This window comes from Ostrea edulis, chromosome 4 (genome assembly GCF_947568905.1).
Source record: "Ostrea edulis chromosome 4, xbOstEdul1.1, whole genome shotgun sequence".
NCBI lineage: Eukaryota > Metazoa > Mollusca > Bivalvia > Ostreida > Ostreidae > Ostrea > Ostrea edulis.
Window position 1 is genome coordinate 85,247,654 of NC_079167.1, and position 22,834 is coordinate 85,270,487.

The 22,834-nt window shown below is 35.8% G+C and overlaps 1 protein-coding gene across 2 annotated transcripts; it reads left to right on the forward strand.

The window, feature by feature from the left end:
* The first annotated feature begins 118 nt into the window (after positions 1-118).
* Positions 119-21,044, forward strand: LOC125667898 (zinc finger protein GLIS3-like). 2 transcript variants are annotated; one of them, XM_048901575.2, is made up of 10 exons: positions 129-504; positions 2,934-3,211; positions 5,370-6,760; positions 10,232-10,393; positions 11,236-11,346; positions 14,338-14,485; positions 17,519-17,636; positions 17,782-17,939; positions 18,143-18,214; positions 18,649-21,044. In XM_048901575.2, the coding sequence occupies exons 2-10, from the start codon at positions 2,938-2,940 to the stop codon at positions 18,789-18,791; spliced, it is 2,577 nt and encodes an 858-aa protein (XP_048757532.1). In that variant the 5' UTR covers positions 129-504; positions 2,934-2,937; the 3' UTR covers positions 18,792-21,044. The 2 variants fall into 2 exon arrangements, with proteins under 2 accessions (XP_056020019.1, XP_048757532.1); XM_056164044.1 differs by having other exon boundaries at positions 119-504; positions 17,782-18,214.
* Positions 21,045-22,834: the final 1,790 nt, after the last annotated feature.

The window sequence follows — 22,834 nt, forward strand, 5'->3', positions numbered from 1 at the left end:
AAAAGAAGAAAAAGTTGTCACTCTTCATAAATTTGACTTTCTCTGTTTAAAGTATATCAGTTTATCCAAAGTTCATTTGAAGAATAATGAATGTAAGTACTAGGCCTGTTACTTCTCGATTTCCAGCAATTTAGGATTTTTTTTTAATTTTTTTTTTTATTAGGCCTAGGCATAATTATTATTATTGTAAATTTTTGGAACTGATTGCATTAGCACTTTGTTTTTATACATAAAATACTCGGAACTTCTCTTTATTTAACAAAGACACATTTATGTGGGGAACTTCGTACACCGAATTAAAAAAGTTTGACATTTAAAATTGTTCAAGGGAAGTGAATTGTTACCTGCATGGGGATCTAGAAACCACAGATCCGCCATTTTTATACACTGTACCCAAAAACTTGACAACTTTCGTCCCGTGGATATTTTTTTCCAGTTTTAAACGTTGAATTTACTATGATTAAGACGGAAATGTGGATAACTTGTATACATTAAATGATATAGGTAAGTTTTAGAGACAATCATCATAATTAAGTGATAAAATTTGGTCTAATTTTGTTTGAAGCGCAGGCCACCTGAACGACGGGTACCTGTGTGTGACATGGTTGTGTATTGCAGAAATTAATGTGTGTTGTTTTGATTCTGTAACAAGAGGGAAAATATACATTTTATCATATTATATATATACTTATAAATATAATAAAATGATATTAAGTATTAATTACAAATTTAATCATTTATTATTTGTGTTCTGATGACGTGTGACGTAAGAGGGGGCGGAGTTATAACGGTACCCCGATCGACGACACGGCGCGTTTTGTAGCAATACACACTTTGTCAAGAAACAATAGATTCCTTATTTTTGCTCAAGAATATCGAAAGTAATGTGAGATGTAGTATTTTTGTGCTGTCTTGAACAAAGAAGAATTCTTTTGTTGACCGAAAAATAATGATAAAACTGTGGAAAAATTGTGTACGTATTGAGTGTGCAAATAATTTGTCACCTGTAAAATAATACTGCAATAGGTAATGCATTCTACGGATTATAACTGAAAAATGCATATAAACATTGTAGATATAACAATCTTTACACAAATATGAATAAATAACATTTGCTATAGAATTTGATCATCAAAAGCTTAATTTACAACGCGCTTTAAAGATTATTGGGTAAATAAATACAAATAAGTATTATCATGTTCAAAATGTCTCATGTATGAACATTTCTCATACTAATCGTGCATAATTTTGCTCTTGTTTTGTTCTTTTCTTTTTATCATCATTTTTAAAAAAAATAAACATTGCATATTGAAATGTTAACAATCGTGTATTCTGTATGCCCGAGAGGGCCCTAATTTGGAAATAAATCATATTCTTTCTATTCTATGGTAAATGATATTAGAAAATTATTATAGTCTACACATTTTTGGATGTTAATTTTAATAGATTTAGCAGAGAATACACTCCTTATTATGCAGTATATGAGTGATTCCCCTGCTATAACTAAATAACATCTTTCATTCCCTATTGACCAATAATGATGACTAAATTCAAATTTTTTGTATGTACAAAATGTGCGTATGAAATATAAAGTGTGTTTTACTGTTCTATTTGATGTGTCATTATTCAGTCTAAATAATATTTCAAATCTATTATGTAGTCAATTATATAGCTATATGTCATTTCTTAGTTTTAATTATAACTCTGTTAGGTCTTAATAATGATTATCATGTCTGATCTAGGTCAGGTCTAGTCAAACAACTATGTCGTGTTTAAGTCTATTACAACTATATCATTTGTATAGTCAACAATTTTCTGTCTGAATCGTGAAAGTTTTACTTGGCCCATATTGCTTTTTTAAGAAAGGAATTCCAAAGAAATAGCAAGATAGGAATTGATTTGAATTGATTTATGTAATACACAGTTGTAATACCCCTGTAATGGAAGATTGACATTGTTTTCATATTTGGGTTCATTGTATATGTAGAAATGAACTCTGTGTTGTTATTGCCTCATTTATTATAACAAGCTCAGAAACTCCTCTCCTCTACAAGATATGCAATAAGTATTAACCATTTTTTCTTCTTTCATTGGTTTAGTACAGATTTGTCATTTTTCGCGTCTTTTTCTCAGATGCAATATGAAATAATCATATTCTATTTGTTTTTGGTTCTGTATGTGACTGATAAAAGTCAAGATCATTTGTTGAGGTCAAGGTCAAATTGTCACAATTTAACTGAACATTAACATGCTTGGGGCATAATGTTTCCCAGGCTCATCATGTTTCTCATTAGAATTACATATGATATATTCTAGAATTGGATCTTATATATTTTGAATGTCATGTATACATTCAAAGTTTATGAAATTTGGAAGTTTTCAGTTTGGAGAAAATTTTCATTGGCATGAAACTGAACTGGACCTCATTGTTGAGGTTTCATACAGTGAGCAATCAATTTACTTATCAGGATTAATTTAGTATGGTACATAAATATATCAAAACATGCATAATGAATTTCTTTAAAGCATCAGTTTGTAATTTGGGGAGGGTAAATCTTTTTTGAGGAATCGAAAACAAAATGTATGATGTCCACTCTCCACAGGATAAGTTCAGTTGTTGCACCCATCGGCACATATCGAGTATTAGTCAAGATGATTTCATGATATTGTTTAATCAAAAAACTTGCACGCACACTTTCTTTTTTTAGTAGATTAAGATTAAGATAGATCCCCATTTAATTTTGTTTTCATGGGGTGTGTGACTCCCCCTCATTTAAACTTCTGATTCACTACAGAACAAAGTGTTGATTCATATACACATTAATCATTAAACATGAAAACTTTGTTGTATTAATAATTGGTAAAACAGCGTATGGGTGAAAATCAAACATATACTTTATGTTAACGATTCATTTGTAAATTGTTATTTGCAGAACAATGAACGGGCTAAAATCAAACATTGGAGGACAGCATGGACGACATTCGTTGCAGAGTAGCGGTGCCATTCCTACATTGAGGATACAGGCGGATACCCCTGTGCCCCGGTCAAACGGAAACACACCTGTCCCGAGTAATCAGGACAAAGTCCAACTCCCAGCATTGTCTGTCACCCCACGCATCGTACAGCAAGGCAAGCCATGCAGCCAGACGACTCCACGCATCCCCCACCCGAATCAAGTCAACAACTACTATCGCTATGGAAACAAAACTGGTGAGTTCTTACTATCATTAATTGATCAATCGAAATTAGCATGATTAGTAGTTCCAAATAAATTCCTCTACCTGACAGTTTATGTGGATGAGTGTATCACTTTGGTTTACTCTGTTGCAGTAAACAAACTTTCTACCTTGTCAAAAGCTTGTCAATTATTCTCGAAATATCAAGCATTTGTGAGTTTTGTACACCAGTGTAAAAAAAAATATCAACCATTTTGTGAGTTTTGTTCACCAGTAAAAAATTGATCCATGATCAGAGAGCCTGTTTTTTCATATTTATAAAAGACCCTCCAATACAAAAACTTTTTAAACTCAAATCCAGACTGTAATGCATTGGAAGTGATGAGAGGTTTTCAATCCTCTTTTCTTTTCTTTTTTTGAGATTTGTTAATTTTATAAAATGAAACACATTTGGAGGAGTTTTGGCTATTGAACAATTGCTGTGTGTTGGGTGCCCTATATTCATATCGTCTTATCTGAAGAATGACAAGGATCCAAAGAGCATCCAATTATGTGAAGGCCCATATATCGCCAGCCTGAAGTGCCATAAATATGCTATTTCCTCCATTTTATATTGGTAGATAGCGAATGCAAAAAAGAGTTTGATAAATTAGAATGAGACATGGTACTCTTTATATTTCATAGGTCGCCCCAATTCATTAAAAAATCTTGTTTTTTAATTTAAAGTCATACCAACAATATCAGACTTGTTTGGGTAATTCAGAAAAAATATTTCCTATTCACACTGAATTTGTCCATAAAGTAGACCAATTCGATAGAACTCAAATCTCACTGCAGGATGAATTGGGGCCTTATAGTCTTTATAATTTCTGTACGTGAGGCATAAACAGGATGTGCTGGGTATGTATAGAAATGAATTACCCCATAACAAGCAAGTGACGTCGTTGACAATTCCACAGACTTGCCATATCAGGCCTTGGAACTGCTAAGAAAGTTGGCATTTCTCCCAACTTAACTTCTTTGTAGTGTTTGTACACATTTTGGTTACAAGAGCTATTGAAGCTTCAGACCTCATTTATCCCTAGTCATAAAGATGAGAGTTTAGGAAGCACGGCCGTTCCTTTAATGGACAGATTTCTAAATCTGTGACAGACCCCTTTGATATCCCTGTAATGTTTTACAGGAAAACGTCAGTGGAATAAATTAGATAGGAGATACTTTTTCATGTAAATTTTATGTACACCACAAGTGTCAGTTTTAATTTGAATATTGTAAACCTACTAGATTTGGTATTATAGTGTGTTTGATAGAGATACATTATAAATTTGGTTATTGATCCACGTCGAATTTCTCCTGATTTTGATAAAGGTGCAGAATATACCTTTGATTTAATTTTCATTTTAGCTGAGTTGTGAGGGTTATATATTTTTGTGAATGGCTTTGAAGCCCCCACAAACAAAGGTTAGGGGTTGGTATATAGAAATCCGTCTGCCTGTCTGTTTAGTGTTTGAGCCATCACTTTGTAATGCCGAGGCACTAGATTGTTTATGGACAGATGGTGTGTTGTGACCCTGACCCAGGTCATCTCACTGGGGTCAAGGCCAGTAAGATATGTTTGAAATTTTTTGTATGGGTCATAATTGTATAGAATGGAGAGAAATAAAAGTTCATACTCAGCACAAATGTTGCTGATGGTCAGATGGTGTGTCATGACCCAAGGTCAAGGTCAGTTAGGATCAGTCTGGTCTGTAAATATGTAATGCAGGGAATATAGAAGTGTGTGTGAATATACTGTATTTTGAACAGGCCCCTCTTTGGATGAGCTATGCAGGAGATATTGGTCCTGTTAGGATCAGTCTAATTAAAGGACAACTTCTAACAAATGTTTTGGAAATTAATGAAAGTCATGGTCACAAGTTACTTATTTTGTTAGAAATGATTAGTAGATAACAATTTTCAGTCATTCTTATTATCTTCATGCAAATGCTACATTTCCCTTTCCATTTGTTTGATACACAACCCTGATTTGTAGCAATCTAAACTTTTTACTAATTATTCAAATTATGTGGCTATTTTGGAAAATTCAAACCATAGACAATAGACCATACAAAATGTACCAAAGAAAGAGAGAATGAAATATGCCTGACATCACTCTGTTTTAGATCATGAAAAGTGCATATTTGAATTTGTAGATCTCAATGGAATGGGACCCATGTGCTTTGGAATCAATCAACGTAAAGACAGGAGCAACATGGGCCACAATGCTGCGTGCATGCAGCAACAAAATTCAAATCTTCATGTTCCTAACAGGGGACTAGAGAACGCCACCCCCACACCTAGTGAGGTGTCCGACATTGTCACACCCAGAAACGGAGAGATGACCCCTAAACTGGAGCCCGGTACCGCACCATATCACAGCGGGACAAGTAACGACAAACATGTGTTTCTGGAACCACTCCCTGTCACTAAGCAAGAGTGGAACCCCTACAAACCACTGGGCCATATTCAGAATCAAACCTCTGTTCATGGATCTGTCCATGGGAGTGAGGCTGACAGAAATTCCATGTCCCAGGGGATGAGTGCGGCCACTGTGTCTCTGTCCCCATTCCAGAACATAGAATCCTCTCCGTCTGGGTCAATGTACACTAGCCCACGACACTCTGCACACAGGATGCATGGTACCAAACGGGCCCTGTCCATTTCGCCTATTGGATCAGACGGCATGGATCTGTGCTCACTGATCAGAACCTCTCCCACGTCTCTGGTGGCATACATCAATGGATCGAGAAGTTCCTCCACAAGCGTGTCCCCCCAGCCAAGCCAACAGCCCGGACACTTCACCCATCTCATCGCTCACTGGACACAGAGGTGCAGCACCGGAAGCCCCTACTCTGGTTCAGGTTCCTCCAAGAACCGGATGAATCAAACTCCAATGAGCTCTGGCTCTGGCTTTAAGAGGGAGACAGAAGTTGGACTGCATGAGAATCTGTCTGACATATTCCCGGATATTGTGAGTAACCAAGTGGTGGTTCAGCAGAGTGAGATCCCCTTCCTGGAGCAACGCGCCATGCAGGACATGCAAATGTATCAAGGACCTCGCTCCACCAACTCAACCCACTATCCCCCACCCACATACAATCAGGCCATCAGCCAGCAACCAGCACCCCACAGCATGATGCCTCCTCCACCCCAGCAATCCAGCATGCCCCCGCCATCATGCATGTCAGTCCCCCCTCAGCCTCTAGCGCAGCACAATACAAACTCTGCAAACATGATAAACAATAACCAATTAATGAGTGAGAACAGTTACCTTGGCAACAACATGCCTCCACTTGAAGATGGGGAGGTGGATGAAAATGGAGAAAAACAGAATATATGCAAGTGGATAGACTGTAATCAGGTGTTCAAAGAGCAGGAAGAGCTAGTACGGCACCTGGAGAAGGCTCACATTGACCAACGGAAAGGCGAGGACTTTACGTGCTTCTGGTCCGGTTGTCAGCGGAGATATAAACCGTTCAACGCTCGATACAAACTCCTCATCCACATGCGAGTGCACTCAGGGGAAAAGCCCAACAAATGCACAGTGAGTATCGCATTTTTATAATATTAGGAGGAAAATGTGTCCACAAAATAGCACTCAATTATTTATCACATCTGATAGCAGATACTTCATTGAAATCGTTTTTATCTATGTGCAAGTCTTAGTCACGATTAACTGAAGGTTGTATAATGCATGTTTTGTTGTTTTTAAACTAAAAGATCAGAATTATGCATAAGGGCACACAGTGCTACCAGGTAATGATATATTATATCTTGATGTTTGCTTTTCTAAACTCTATCTATATTCAACATCAAGAGGGAATAGGTGTATTTGTTTAATATCGCAATTTGCAAGAGTAATTGGAGAAGGAGTATCAGTCAAGATAAACTGGAGGTTTTATTTTTAAATATTGAATACATAGAAATATGTGGATTGGGTTCTGATTTGACAGTTGGCATTGTTTAGGATTGTATTGTGTTTTTGAAATTCGCACCGTTTGGACTGTCACTGTATATCATTGTCTTCACGAGATCCTGGAGGCGGCTCGCTTCAGCCGAAATCCCCAATTATTCCTTCATTGTAAACTTTCTTCAGATTTGTTCTGCTTGGATGGATGGTGACATGAAATCACTGTTACCGATTTCATGCATTGTTATGATCACTCAGAATGTGGTCGATTTCAATCAGACCGATAATCTTGGTCATTAACATGTAACTTAAATCTGAAAGTGGAAAATATATCAGCGAAAAACTAAACATGTGAGTCACACACCAAATACACATTGACAGCTGTACAATGTCAAGGTTTGAATATGCCAAAAACTGGGCTCTGCAGTGCACCTTCACACAAGAGTTGGGGTAAAGATGATAAATAAAACAGTACATGATACCTAATATTGCAATTCTAATTAAAGTGATTTTTAGGAATTTATATCCAATTCGATTATATGTAATTTATAACATGATATACATTTGTATGTATGCAATGAAATATTTTTATTTTTAAAAAGCACTTTTGGAGATGCCAAGTCTAAAGGTTTTCTCAAAGCAGCCTTAGAAGGAGAAAATTAAGGTGCTTGATTAAACCAAGAGAACAGATGCATGGAGTAGTAATACAGAAGGAGAAGGGGGAGAGTAGTGAGAAGGCCAAGAGTAGTGAGAAGGGTTGATTGTGTAGGGTGATAGTGGCCAAGCTTTAGGTAATCCTGGTGGGGATCAATGCAGCCTTTATTCATCAGATTACATTCCTGCGTTATGCTAGGACGGTGTATGTAGAGTTCGAGGTACAATCAATAACGGCACTCTTTCTGTCAATACTCGATGTGTTTATCCAAGTCTGATGCCAAGGATAAGTCACTCTCTATCATACTCAGTCTATACAAGGAATAAGTCTCTTGTAATGTCTCTGGTCTCAGCCAGTCAGGGGACTGACCAAAAATAACAGGTCTCTGGTTATTTATGAGGGACTGACCAATGAAAAATAACAGGTCTTTGGTCATTCACGGGGGACTGGCCAGAAATAACAGGTCTCTGGTCAGCCACGGGACTTAGCGGTAATAATAAATCTTTGACCAACCACAGGACTTGCCAAGAATACTGCTACAGAACTTACCAGCAAATCGCTGGTCTCTGGTTAGACACAGAACTTGTCAGCAATTTCTGATTTATTGTCAGACTTCATAACAGTATTTTGTCTACGACCAGTGATGGGAATAAAAATAGAAATAACTTCAGTACTTAAAATTTGAAATTCATTATATTCATTATATTTCCTCTGAAAGGAAATGTTTGGAATAGAACTATACAAGAATCACCTTGTCCATACATCTGTATGTAAAGTTGTGTTCAGGCCATAACTTTTATACAAAGAAAGATTAGATGCTCTAATGCTTCACTCTAGAGTTGCTTATTACGTATATCATGATCTCAACCGGGGTAATATCTAATTGTTGCCTGGTCCAAATCTATGTAAATTACAACATAGCCATTAGTGAATTTGTTATTCAAATATATATGGTTTATTGAATATGCCCCAATTTGAATGAGCACTGCTGGAGTATTGGTCCTTTTAGGACAGTTCCAGCTGTAATTTAACCTTCAACCACACTCCTCCCAATTAAACAGCAGTGATCAAAATAAAGAATGCAAGACCAGAGTTGGAATATTTCAGAAATTTGAGAATAGTCGTGAACAGATTTATCAATGAGGTTTTGTTTTGTAGAAAGACTTGAATTGAAGTCAAAAAAATGTAAAGATTGCCAGTGTTGGTGATCAGAAACTAAGAAACATGTCCAACTTTTAAATACATAGAAACATAAATCTGTTATCACTTTAATTAGAATCCAATTAAGGAAGATAACAAGTAGGGATCCGACACCTGAACAATCCAAATCATTGGACCAAACGTGTAGCAGTGAATCAGATTAATACAAAACAATACCGCCTTCTTAAATCAGGGGGCTTGAACTTTAACTGAACAATAGATCCTCACAGCCAAATCTGCTGGCAGGCACACTTTTATTTCTAAAGTACATGGACCTTGGTTGATTGTCAATACAAAAAAACTATCCAGACACAATTTGGTTTGTTGACATAGGTACCAAATTCAGATGCAGGGTTGAACAAAATCAAGACCCTAACTTGATGAAATTATTACTGTAAAATGTTGTACATAAGTCAGACTCAAGAAATGATATTTGGGTCAGTAATATCTAGGTGTACCAAAGAAATTAATGAATTTCACAACTTAAGATATTTAATACTTGTTTCATTGTCAGTATGGTCCTAATTCGTTTTGTTGAGTAACGTGGAGGGGTTGTTTTGTTGAGTAACGTTGAGGGCAGGGCTCAACATTATCTTTTTTTCCTACTTGTCCATTCGGACAAGGGACAAAGATATTTACTTGTCCGAACTTCAACTTCAATTGTCCGAAAAAATTTCAAAACAGGATCTAATATTGTCAACTTGAAAACTGTATTTAATTTACTTAATATATAGTTTATTTTTATACCTGCTTGATTGAATTTTTTTTTATCTTATTCTCTTGATAAAAACAACAAACGCATAAAACAAAATTTTATCTAGACTTCCTGTCTTGATTCAATGACTTCGTAAGATCCATGGATGATTGAAAGTAGTACGCAATAAGTGAACACCAGTCCCGATTGAGTTTGACTCAGCTAGTTTACATAGCGATTGATATTGGGATTGCAGTTCATTTTCCATGCATTACACATGTACTTCCGACTCTCAACTACCGATAAAATTTTCTCAAAATTGTTTGGAGACTTCTTTACATAAAAAAGCACTTGTCCAATCGGACAAGTGCCCATCAATATTCACTTGTCCGAAATGTTTTTCCACTGGTACCGGACAAGCGGACAAACGTTAATGTTGACCCCTAGAGGGATTGTTTTGTTGAGTAACGTTGAGGGGTTGTTTTGTTGAGTAACGTTGCAGGGTTGTTTGCAACTTCTCTTAACCACCGGTTAATTTCTGGTAAATTTGTTTTAGTTTGAAGGTTGTACAAAGGCATTTTCACGACTGGAGAACCTTAAAATTCACCTTCGATCTCATACGGGTGAGCGGCCCTACATTTGTCAACATGCTGGATGTAACAAGGCATTCTCAAACTCCTCAGACCGAGCCAAGCATCAACGTACGCACCTTGACACAGTAAGTAAAGCATGGACGTTAGAGGATGTCTCAAACCTTCGAGTTAGTCTTCATGTATTGTGTTTTAGTTAAGGGTGCAACGATGTCTCAAACCTTCAAGTTAGTCTTCATGTATTGTGTTTTAGTTAAGGGTGCAACGATACGCTTGCCTCACAATATGATACGTATCATGATACTTTTAAAATGCTCAGAATAATAGCAAATAAACAATTACACTGCTTTTGATATCATTTAATTGCACCTTACTGTTACAACTGCAAATGTGATGTGAACTGCATATCTCTGTGTCAAATAAAGTACGTATCGGAAAATGTGATGTGAACTGCATTTTTGCATCTTGTTATATCAAATAAAAGATTATACAAGAGCTCTATTTAGCCCAAACATGGTGCTCCTGCATTTTTTGTTAAACTTTTATAGCAAAACTTGATAATAATTGATAATAAGGTATTCATGACCAGTTTTGCACCATTTCTTGTAAAGAAAGGATATTATTGCCTGCCAACATTTATTTTTCACTGAACACTTCACTTTTGGGTGTTTGGTTTTCATTTCAAAAACATACTGTATTTTTTTTTACCATGATTAACCTAGTTTTAGAATTATGTGTTTATAACATAGATATATTCTCCAGTATTTTTATGTACTTTTATGAAAGGGCTACATTCCTTACACAGAACTAAAAGTCTTCTAAAATGAATGGAAATCAAATATTGACACTGTACACCAGAAACAACATGGCTATATTGTTACAGACGACAGTTAATCACTGTATTTGGTTGTTTTGCTGATGTAAAACTTCAGAAGAATGTGTTCCAATTCCTGCTTTTTTTTCTCTTTAGAAACCTTATGCTTGTCAAGTTGCTGGCTGTACGAAGAGGTACACAGATCCAAGCTCACTACGCAAGCATGTTAAAAATCACAATCAAAAGGACGGATCTGTCAAGAAAAAGGTCAGTGGAATTGGTTCAATGTTGTTCACATTTTGTTGATCCCAAATTTACAAAAATATACCAAAACAAAAGGATCATGTGATCTAGCAATGAAACCAGAGTTAATGCTAGCGTCTAACCACTCTGATTTCTGTGCTATTGAGAAATCTGGTTTGAGTTGGAACGGATATTCGTGCAGAAAGAGGTTTGCAGGATGAAATATTCAAGGAAAGACCAAAACATTTGAAAAATGAATGAAAAGCTAGAGCCCTACAAAAGAAGTATTGATGTTTGGCTGATTGTATTACTGTGAGGCTCATTGTGTGTTTTGCTTGTATAGATGCCCTTCACTTATACAGGATACAGTATTATTTATTTACCAGATCACAACATTTTACAGACAGATAATTTAAGCCTTCCACCAATTTCTTGCCAGGAAGTGATTACTTCAGATAAAAACTAAGTAGGCACTATTGGTTCTTCTACTGAATCGTTCTGATTGACCATCATGAAATGAAATCACAGTGATTCATGTGTACTACAGACTGGCTCTTAACGGTGCTGAGATGTCCGTTCTTAACGGTGCTGAGATGTCTGTTCTTAACGGTGCTGAGATGTCCGTTCTTAGCGGTGCTGAGATGTCCGCTCTTAACGGTGCTGAGATGTCCGCTTTTAACGGTGCTGAGATGTCCTAGTTTTGTAAATGTGCTTCTGATCCTGTGAAATGGTTGACATATTTTGTCTTTGACCTCATTTCCAGTAATTGCCTTTTTTTTTTTTTTTTTTTTTTTTTACTTCATCATCTTATAAAATGACAATTAGGAATTCTTAATTCAGATTTACACAAATATCATTTAACTTTAGCTCTGTTGAATGCAAGATAGATTACACTAAAGTTTTGAAATGTGTACGCATATTTTTTTCATGTGAGTATTGTAGTCTACAGGCCATGCATGTGTATGCACATTTAGCAGTCTTTTTTTTTTTGCAGTCATTTTTTTTTTAGATTTATTTCCTTATTAAACCAGCAGGATTCGCGATTAATTCGCTCTTTTATTTGACATTGAACAACCGTAGCCAGGAATGTCAGCACACATGACTGTTTTGTATAAATATAGTTTGACAGTGTTGACATAGGCATGAGATGAAACGTAGGTGATTGGTTTTTATTTCCTATCAGCGATAGAGTGCAGGGACAACTAAACAAGCCTGGATTGAGTACACTGTGGCAAGCCTCTTCTGTTGACATTGTAGATTTCAGAACCCAGCTCAGCTGTATATTGACTGTGTTCTCCTCAACAAAAGATATTTTAAATACCAATACACAAGAATATTGCCCCTAATTTAGGTGTGAGCTAGTGCAATGGACAAAAGCAAGGAGAAGCAAACTTTTAAACTTTTTAAGTTCCTGTTGACAACTAGGCCATGGTTAAAACTCCCAGTCCTCAAGGTCAGGGACACAGTATTTGCTAACTAAAGTTGTCATACGTTGACCTCTAATCTTGTATGATTTTCTTTCTTTAGGCATGTGCAAAAAACGTCATGATTTTTTTTTTTTTTTAAATTGTAGGTGCTTGTTTTTCTAATTGTTTGTCATTTAGCTTTTATCTGTCACATGGATTGATGTAGTTAGATTACCTTACCATTGCAGAAAAATGCAAAATCATGCTTATCTCAAGTGTTAAGTCAACAAGAAATCTGACTTATCGCCATTTTTTCTGCCAGTTTTAAACATCGAGTTTTCACCAACAGAACATAGCTTATCTGCAATCTTGTTTTAAAAGTGTACATAACCCAAATAATCCTATTTATTTCCCCTTAAATTTACATTTACAGCTCACGATTAGCAAGGACCAATCTTTCACCAGTATGACTAAGATAGAGGGGAAAATATATTAAAATATTTTAAAGTAAAAACTTGTGTCGTTTCCATTTTACAAATATCCTTTATCAGGGTAGCAATTGTACCAGCCTTTGCATGGTTCATTCATTGGTTAATTTAGATATATTGATTGCGTAAAAGTAACAAACACGTTATGAGTAGAGATAAAAGCAGAACTTGTCCTATATTGAGTTTTCCTGTGTTATTATTTGTAATTACAGGAACACGTGCTTTTTTTAACCCCTGTTACACATGCGGTTTATTTGACACCTGTTACACATGCAGTTTATTTGACACCTGTTACACATAATGTTTATATGACACCTGTTACACACGGTCTATTTGACTCCTGTTACAGATGTGGTTTAGTTAACCCCTTTTACACATGTGATTTAACTCCTGTTACACATGTGGTTTATTTAATTCCTGTTACACATGCGGTTTATTTGACACCTGTTACACATGCGGTTTATTTGACTCCTGTTACACATGTGGTTTATTTAATTCCTGTTACACATGCGGTTTATTTAATTCCTGCGACACATGTGGTTTATTTAACTCCTGTTACACATGCGGTTTATTTGACTCCTGTTACACATGCGGTTTATTTAACTCCTGTTACACATACTGTTTATATGACACCTGTTAAACATGCGGTTTATTTGACACCTGTTACACATGCGGTTTATTTGACTCCTGTTACACATACTGTTTATTTGACTCCTGTTACACATGTGGTTTATTTGACTCCTGTTACACATGTGGTTTATTTGACTCCTGTTACACATGCGGTTTATTTAACTCCTGTTACACATGTGGTTTATTTAATTCCTGTTACACATGCGGTTTATTTAATTCCTGTTACACATGCGGTTTATTTAACTCCTGTTACACATGTGGTTTATTTAATTCCTGTTACACATGTGGTTTATTTGACTCCTGTTACACATGCGGTTTATTTAATTCCTGTTACACATGTGGTTTATTTAATTCCTGTTACACATGCGGTTTATTTAATTCCTGTTACACATGTGGTTTATTTAACTCCTGTTACACATGTGGTTTATTTAACTCCTGTTACACATGTGGTTTATTGACTCATGTTACACATACTGTTGTTTCTTTAACAGTTAAAGAAAGAGAGTGACATGGGAGGGGTTATGTTGAATGACTGTCTCCAGGTCCAACAAATGCAGCTCGAGCAAATGCAGCAGACACCGCCTGACAGCGTGGACATGCGGGGCCTAGTGACAGGGCCCACAACAGACCTCTACTCAGGTGAGTGGCCCTTTGATACTGCTAAAGTCTGTCACTGTTGAAAAAATTAGGTTCCTGATAGTGAGACCATAAACAGAAATCTACTAAGATGAGATACAGACCCACCCCAACCTCATGTAGACTGAACATTGGGATTTGATGACTTGAAACTCAACAACAGACCTCTGTACTGGTGATTTTTAGTATTAGAGTAACCATGTTTTCTACCCCCACCCACCCCCCTTCTCCCCAGACTGTGGATGTGAGTGTCTAATGATGTGGCCTTCGGGTACAGATTGAGCACACTCATTGATACATAAAGTAAAATATTTGACGTGTCATGAGGACTCAAATTAGATAATGGATTTTAAGCAAGGCAAAACTTTGGAGGAGGAGGAGGGTGACAGAGAAGAGAATGAGAAAAGAAGAAAAAGTAATAGAAGAGAAGGGGTTAAAAGAATGGGCAGGAGGAGGAAGAAATGAAAGTCGCGTCCAACCCAGCATAAGCTCAATTCTTTACTTTCATAATGTGATGATCAACAGAGTTACATTATTTATCATTGTTGTCAGATGTGAGCAAAAGTATTTTTTTACATTTGATATTGTGGTTGACTGAAATGGTTTAAACAGCTGTTAAAAAGTGTTAGCTATGTAGAAAGAGACACACGCAGGCCAGGTCTACTTATGTAGAAACAATCAAACACAGGCTAGGTTTAGTTATATAGAAACACACAGGCTAGGTTTAGTTATGTAGAAACACACAGGCTAGGTTTAGTTATGTAGAAACACACAGGCTAGGTTTAGTTATGTAGAAACACACAGGCTAGGTTTAGTTATATAGAAACACACAGGCCAGGTTTAGTTATGTAGAAACACACATGCTAGGTTTAGTTATGTAGAAACACACAGGCTAGGTCTAGTTATATAGAAACACACAGGCTAGGTTTAGTTATATAGAAACACACAGGCTAGGTTTAGTTATATAGAAACATGCAGGCTAGGTTTAGTTATGTAGAAACACACAGGCCAGGTCTAGTTATGTAGAAACACACAGGCCAGGTTTAGTTATGTAGAAACACACAGGCCAGGTTTAGTTATGTAGAAACACACAGGCTAGGTTTAGTTATGTAGAAACACACCGGCTAGGTCTAGTTATGTAGAAACACACAGGCTAGGTTTAGTTATGTAGAAACACACAGGCTAGGTTTAGTTATATAGAAACACACAGGCTAGGTTTAGTTATATAGAAACAGTGATGTGATTAAAACACAGTTCAAATGGTGCAATACTAAAGGATTTGACAACATAGAAAAAAATTTAATTAGTTCTCAGAAATCCTTTCACTGCTATGAAAATCCATGTAACATCTTTTCCTTACTGTACTGTACCTTAGATCCTGAATATTTCACTGAATTTAATTCATTATAATGGAGATTTATATTACCAAGTAAAATAAGTTTGGTTTAAGTAAACATCCTTGGTAACTGGGATTTACGTTTAATTAGGGCACACAAGGGCACAGGAAAATCAGTGTAAAGATTAAAAGGTTCACATTTTATGGTTGAAAAAGTTTATTTCTTTTTTTTTTCTTTAAACATTTCCACATTTTTGTTGTAAATATATTCAGGATGCTAGATTTCTTTACACTTAAGTTTTGGTTACATTACATTATGTTAATGTATCACAACACAACAGATTTAAATTACTCCAAGAATTGAGGCCATGATATGAACAATATTTTTTTAAATTTCGAGTCTGAGCTGTTTATTACCAGACTCAGGAATTGATATATTGTTCCACAAAGGAGGACTTTATTTTTAAGTGTAGCGCATGAAATATACCTGAATCACCAAGTGACGTCAATCATAAATTAAACTATAAATTGGAAAAGGCAGTTTAATGTCACTGAAGCGTAATGCCCAATACACAGTAAACAGGTTGTTTGTTAAAGGGTCTTCTGTTTGGCATGCTAAGACTCGCCCATCTTCTCGGTATTGTCACCCTCGGGCTGTTCCAACCACACCCCTGATCTAGATCACTGATAAGGCACTATTAATCTTTTGATGAAATACTGATCATTTAAATGCCAGATGAATACAATCACAAAAAAGGATTTGACAATTGTGCAGCTAACCGATTTTTTGGTGTGGCAATTATTTACACATCATGACATATTTTTATGCTGTTTCATGTTTTTGATTTCTTTTTATGATAATGATGTAAATAGCTAGTTTCAAAAGAGTATTTGGTTTAGAGGGAATTTTTTTACTAATAAAAGATTTAAATTTATGGGATTGAACCCTTAAGTAAAAGGCAAACTTTGCTCAGCTAATGGCAACTTTGATTAGTGTTTTTATCCAAATAATTATTTGGTCAGGATGGATTGGACATTGAATTTAGAGACTTGACTTAGGAAGTCTTATCAATATTAGGTCTTTAGGAATGTCTGTGTAGGTTATGGCTTTGTTGACACATTCCCTCGTACTTATAAACTCCAGTCTACTGGTTTTGCTGATACACAAATATTTTACTATTTTTACCTAAGATGGTTTTATTTCTGACGTAGACCTACATATCTGTTTCAGATTTATAATCTCAATTTGATTTACATAGAATTTTAGGGATTTTAAAAACAGGTCTGGGTTTTTTGAAGCGCTGCTTCCTTGTATTAGGAGATATTCTACTTAGACAAGAGTTGACAGACATGAGAATAACCCTAGTCCTATCACTCGTTTCTCTCCTACTCAGGTGTGACCCATTTATATGAACCATCTTTTATGAAATATCCCATCAGTTTCAAATTTGAGAATTTTGAATTATCACAAATCAGTTGGGCATGTCTAGCTATAAAGTCATTTATAACATTAAACAGGCACAGAATAATGAATTTAATGAACAGTCTACCAAGAAGATATGTTTTCATCTCCAAAAGCTGATTAATGCAGCTTTTGTACGCTGAAAATAATTCTGTATGAAAATGTGGATTGGTTGATTTGATGACAATCACAAATTATTGAGCTGTTGTTTTAATCAAGACTGTGGTTGATTTTCCAGTGGGAGTGAACTACAACAGCGGAAATACCTCAGCCAATCAGTCTCCGGGCCCTGTGATGCAGCAGCAGAATAGCCCACTGAACACCTCCGGTGGACTCAGTGCAGTAGAGGAAGAACGGTAAGTTTATGTGTCAAAGTAAAATAATGGCAGCATGTGTAAACATTACAGATATCCCATGAAAATCTTCAATGTGCCATATATAAAGGTTTCTAAATATGACAGACATTGGATAGAAATTGATATATACATGCTGTGTTTTCAGATTTGGGACGTTTTCACCAGCCCCTCCCTCTTCCCAGAACTATAATACCTCACGTCGACACTTTATACCCATGCGGACAGGAATGCCCCCTGTTATGCGGGCCCAAATGCATCAACAAATGTACCCCAATGCGTACCAGCAGTATATTCAGGAACAAGGTACGCAACAAAAGTTGGAAAGGTGTGGTAATAAAAAAAAAATGAAAAAAGATATTTTTACATTGCAAATGGGTTTAATTAACTTCACTTGTACCAATTTGCCGAAAATAAGTTTTGTTGAGAAAATCAGTAGGGTGATTTTTAAATGTTTTTGTATATTGAAAGAAAAATTTAAAGTGAAGCAAAGCTATGTTTATTTTCAGATGGACAGTATCAGTATCGTAACAATATGTATGACCCAGCAAACTATGACAACATGCACCGAATCTCAGGAGGTAAGCATTACACGTATAACACTGAAGATTGAAGATTTCAAGAAGCTCCAACAGAGGGGAGGGGGCATGTAATGCGAGGGTCATTTGATAGATATATATATATATATATACCACAAAATGATCCCATTACAGGAAACACATGCTCCTTGCAACATTCTATTTTTAAATTTAATACCTTCAGGAGTATTGCATTGAGGATTTTTCATTCTGGCAAATCGAAGCTGAATGGTCATTTTACCAAATTAAGTACTTGCATAAGTAATCTACAATATTTGAAATACTGCTATGAAATGAAAATAAAAGTTATTTTATAAATTTGAAAAGGAAGAGGGAGTGTGAATGAAAATTGAGTGAGAAATCAAAATATGGGATCGTGAGATGTTTTTGACAGGTATTTTGCTTCTTTTGATGCTGATGCTATAATTGTGTTTCAGGCATCGAGGGTCTTCCTGATGATTTTAACATGTCCCTCCCGTGCGCAGCCGAGGAGCAACAGACACAGCAGTACCTTCAGCACACCGCCATCGATCGCTGCAACAGTCGAATGTCTGCTATTTACGCGGACGGCACCACTTAGTGACGCATAATGGACCTTTGTCATCTGTGATATAGTTTTACTGTCTGTTACGCAATCCAGCAAAATCGGGACAGTTTTTTCTGTGTGTAAAACGTAGCAGGTGCGCCCTCTGATCATCATAGACTACACAAGAATCAACATTTTTAACACTACACAAAGCGTAGTTTTTAGCAACTTATGTATTGTGGCAATAACTTATTGTGTTAAGCGCTACCGTCCCAGGTTTTAACAGAAGTGCTATGTGTTTCATACTTGTCACCCTATCACAACATACTGTCACATGACTTTGAACACTCTATATGTGCATTGTACAACATCCACCCGGTTTTTTTTTGGTTTTTTTTTGTAAGACACACTTGGGCAGTACTTATTAATATGAAAGTAGTTAGAACAAAAAGTCCCATATGTTTTTTATATATTGTGTTTTTGGTTTTTTATTATAAATTTGACAAATTTTTGAAGTCCGTCCTGATGCCAGGAAAACTTTGTCTTTTCTGTGATCCGTCCTCTCTGAGCAGTATTATCTCCCTTTACATTTAATGCTGATTTTATTTTACAGAGTATTAGATGCTAACATCAGCAACACAACTGTATTCATTATAGTACAGGTGTGGTCAAAAGTTTAGTATTGTACTTGTTCACCACTTAAGCGGAGTTCAGAGAATAGAAATTTAAGTGCTCCGTCCATTCATTGCATAGTAAACCACATTCCTTCAGTCAGTCATTTTTCTCAATTTCTACTAATAACATGTTCACGCTCTTCATTTTTTGTATTAACATTAATATGTGCCAATCAAATGTGGTATTCATTTTGAATTTTTGAATATCACACATTCGGCTGCCCCAGTGCTCCCATCTTATTTATGATATATAGAGTATTTATTTTGTTATCATCATTTTATAGCTGTGATCATCTTGTCAACATCCAGTTGTGTCCCCTGCCAAAGAAGCGCCCCCATCCTATTACAATTCACTATCCATTGTTTGGCGTAATGCCAATCCGTCCAGATCAAAATGGCTGACATTTTTTATGTTGACCATGTAAATAGCATGCATATAAATCATAGTTATGCTTGAGTTGTAATCCCCTTGCCAAAGCCTTAATTTTGGGAATCTTAATTTATACATGTATCAACAGAATGCAGACTGTAGAGCAATTTATTCATCATATGGGTTTTTTTTTGTTTGATTGTTTGATAATTGCAAGTGTAACCAAAATATTTCAAAAATTTACTACGCGCCTTGATTTTTTTTCCTCATTTTGTTTGTGAATATTCCATCATGTCTTGTAATATTTTGAGTTGCTAGGTAACTAGATCATGTATCGGCCAGTCACCTTTTGGAGCACGACCATTCCTCACTGGGGACGTATATGCCATGCGGCATATATAACAAACAATAACGCACGCGTGCTGCTCTGGACTGTATTTCAGCTTGTAGTTGTGTGTATTTATTTTGTAGACTACAATTTGGTTTTTAATCTCAGTGATTTTTAACTTATCAAAAAATTCCTTTACATATTTTGACCTCATTAATTATTTATAAAAGGTATTTCAAGCCACCCGGTGTGGCTATGTTGAATAAAAATTTTCTAAACAGGAGTAAATTGTTACATGGTGGCTACTTCAGATCATTCCACTCAATTTCTGGGACGCAGCTTCGAGACTTGTGACTGTGTTATGTGATTTTTTTGACTTTGGTTTATGTACCTGTACAATTTGCTTTTTTAAGTGAATGCTTTTATTGACTAGCTATGGAGACTGACAATATTAATCGTTGTTCTGTTAGAACATCTAAGGGAGACTACTTCTATAAATAGATATGGAGGTTAATTGTTATGTATTGTGTTTTGAGATGATCGTTCCCTCTTTCCATCCTTCTTGCTTTTCGATCATTAACATAACATTTTGATGTTTGATGAGGAGTCAGGAACTGCTCAGAGTCAAAATAAAGTTTTCAAACCTAGCAAGAATTGGCCAAGAGGGTGCAATATATAATTAAGACTAATGTTGGATGGAGAAAGCTTTTCAATGAGGCAGGATCATTTATATAAGACCAAGCACCTTGCACGTTGGAGTTTTAGGAACGGGGTCTGTGTATGCATGCAGGAATTGCCCTGCTGGGCTCCATTAAGCCAAAACACTGTTGTAAATTGGAATCAAAAGACTTAGCATGCATATGAAAACGTGCCTTATTTGGATGTCAGCTTATATTCTGTTATTTGTTGTTCATTAAATGGTCCTGGAAATTGTATCCATCTTCATCTTGTTTATTTATCTGTTTGAGAAGAACAATTATCATGGCATGGGATGTAAATTATGGATGATTTCATTTGTAACATGCAATTTGATTGGCTGAACAAATTGTGAAATCATTCACACTTGATGTTTTTAATAAAAATTCATCCCAAAACATGATTAAACATGTATTTCAAATAATAAATTATAAGGAATTAATTTGATAGCAAAGTATGTCGAGCTTATAACATTCATTCCTTGTGAACTTGTCGTCGATTACCAGGTATTCCCTTGGAATTATGGTGACTGTGTTGTGTACATGCTTTACAGGCCACATTTTTTGCTGGATGGATATGATACTTCACATGCAACTTTGTTATCAAGAGTGGTGAAAAGGTCAAGGTTGCTGGGCTTTATAAAATAAGCTTGCAGATACTCAACAGACCAATTTTTTTCTTGATTGATATTTCACATGCAGCAGAGTTTTGGGGTTTAAAGGTGAAGATCATTATGGAACTTACTAGAAAAAACTGAAGGACATGTGCAATATTTCTCAATAGAATATAATTTTCCTTGACATTTCACGTACAATTCACTGCCTCTTCTGCAAAAAATATTGGGGGAAATATAACCATCTCTAGTTTAGAGTTGGCATACTTTGATAGTTCCTTGTTGCAAGTAAAAATGTAAAATCAACACCTGTGTATCACTAAATGAACATATCTGTTTCTAAGAACCCGAGTCACTCGGGTAACCTATTGCCGTTGATCTTTGTCAGCTGTCCGTTAACAATTTTATATTTTTAACTTCTTGAAAACTACAAGGCAAATTGTTACCATTTTTGGTGTGAAGCATTTCTAGGATAAGAGGAATATAAATTTCACAATTGTGAAATTTATTACCTTATCACCCCCGGGCCTCATGAGTGGGGCCAAATATGCTTTAAAAAAAGCCATATTTTAAAAAATCTCCACTCCCATAGATGTGGGAGAAAAACTAAATGCATGGTTATGAAGTCCTCTATCAAAATTGTGAAATTCATGGCCCCTGGGTCAGGGGTTCAGGCCCTAGGGTGGGGCCAATATAACAATATAGTGAACATGAATTAAAACTTACAAAATCTTCTCTACTCCCATATATATTTGAGAAAAATTAAATGCATGATTATAATGTCCATGAAGCTCTCTACCTAATACATGTATTGTGAAATTCATGGTTCCTGGCCCTTGGGCAGGGCTTATATGGCCACATGAATATGTATACAAATCTGGTTTTTTTTCCTTTTCTACTTTCAGTTATGGGAGATCAACTAAATGCATGGTTCTGTTGTCCTCTTCTCAAATTGTGAAATTCACAACCCATGGGTCGGAGTTAAACTTTCAGGGTGTGTCAAAATTATATACATATATGCTTCAAACTTTCATTTTTCCTTCTTTTGTAATTGAATAGGAATTGTATGTATAATTTTGAAATATAATAAACATGTGTACAAGGCTCCATATTGAGGCAAATCTGAGCTATGATATTCAGGTGACTGTTAAGGTCAATGGGCCTCTTGTTTGTTTTCCAATGGAAATTCATTTTTCCAATCACTTTTGATTTAGTCTTGCACTTTAGCTATATACAAAATGGCTGACAAGGCATCGTTCCATAGGATCTAGAAGCTGTTTCAATTTTTCAACTTTGATCATATGATAAAACAATTATTGACATTTTATTGGTCAAGAAGATGTTTTAGCTACCCTCAAAATACAACATTCATGTTGCCTTCTTGAATGCTGTACCCCTCGGATAGTTAAAGCATCA

What these genes read in the sequence shown, in the direction of transcription:
- LOC125667898 (XM_056164044.1), top strand. Translation starts at nt 2,938, where the DNA reads ATGAACGGGCTAAAATCAAACATTGGAGGACAGCATGGACGACATTCG. An exon ending in CACAACAGACCTCTACTCAG is followed by an intron (nt 14,486 to 17,518) that starts GTGAGTGGCCCT and finishes TTGATTTTCCAG; the next exon opens with TGGGAGTGAACTACAACAGC. An exon ending in AGTGCAGTAGAGGAAGAACG is followed by an intron (nt 17,637 to 17,781) that starts GTAAGTTTATGT and finishes CTGTGTTTTCAG; the next exon opens with ATTTGGGACGTTTTCACCAG.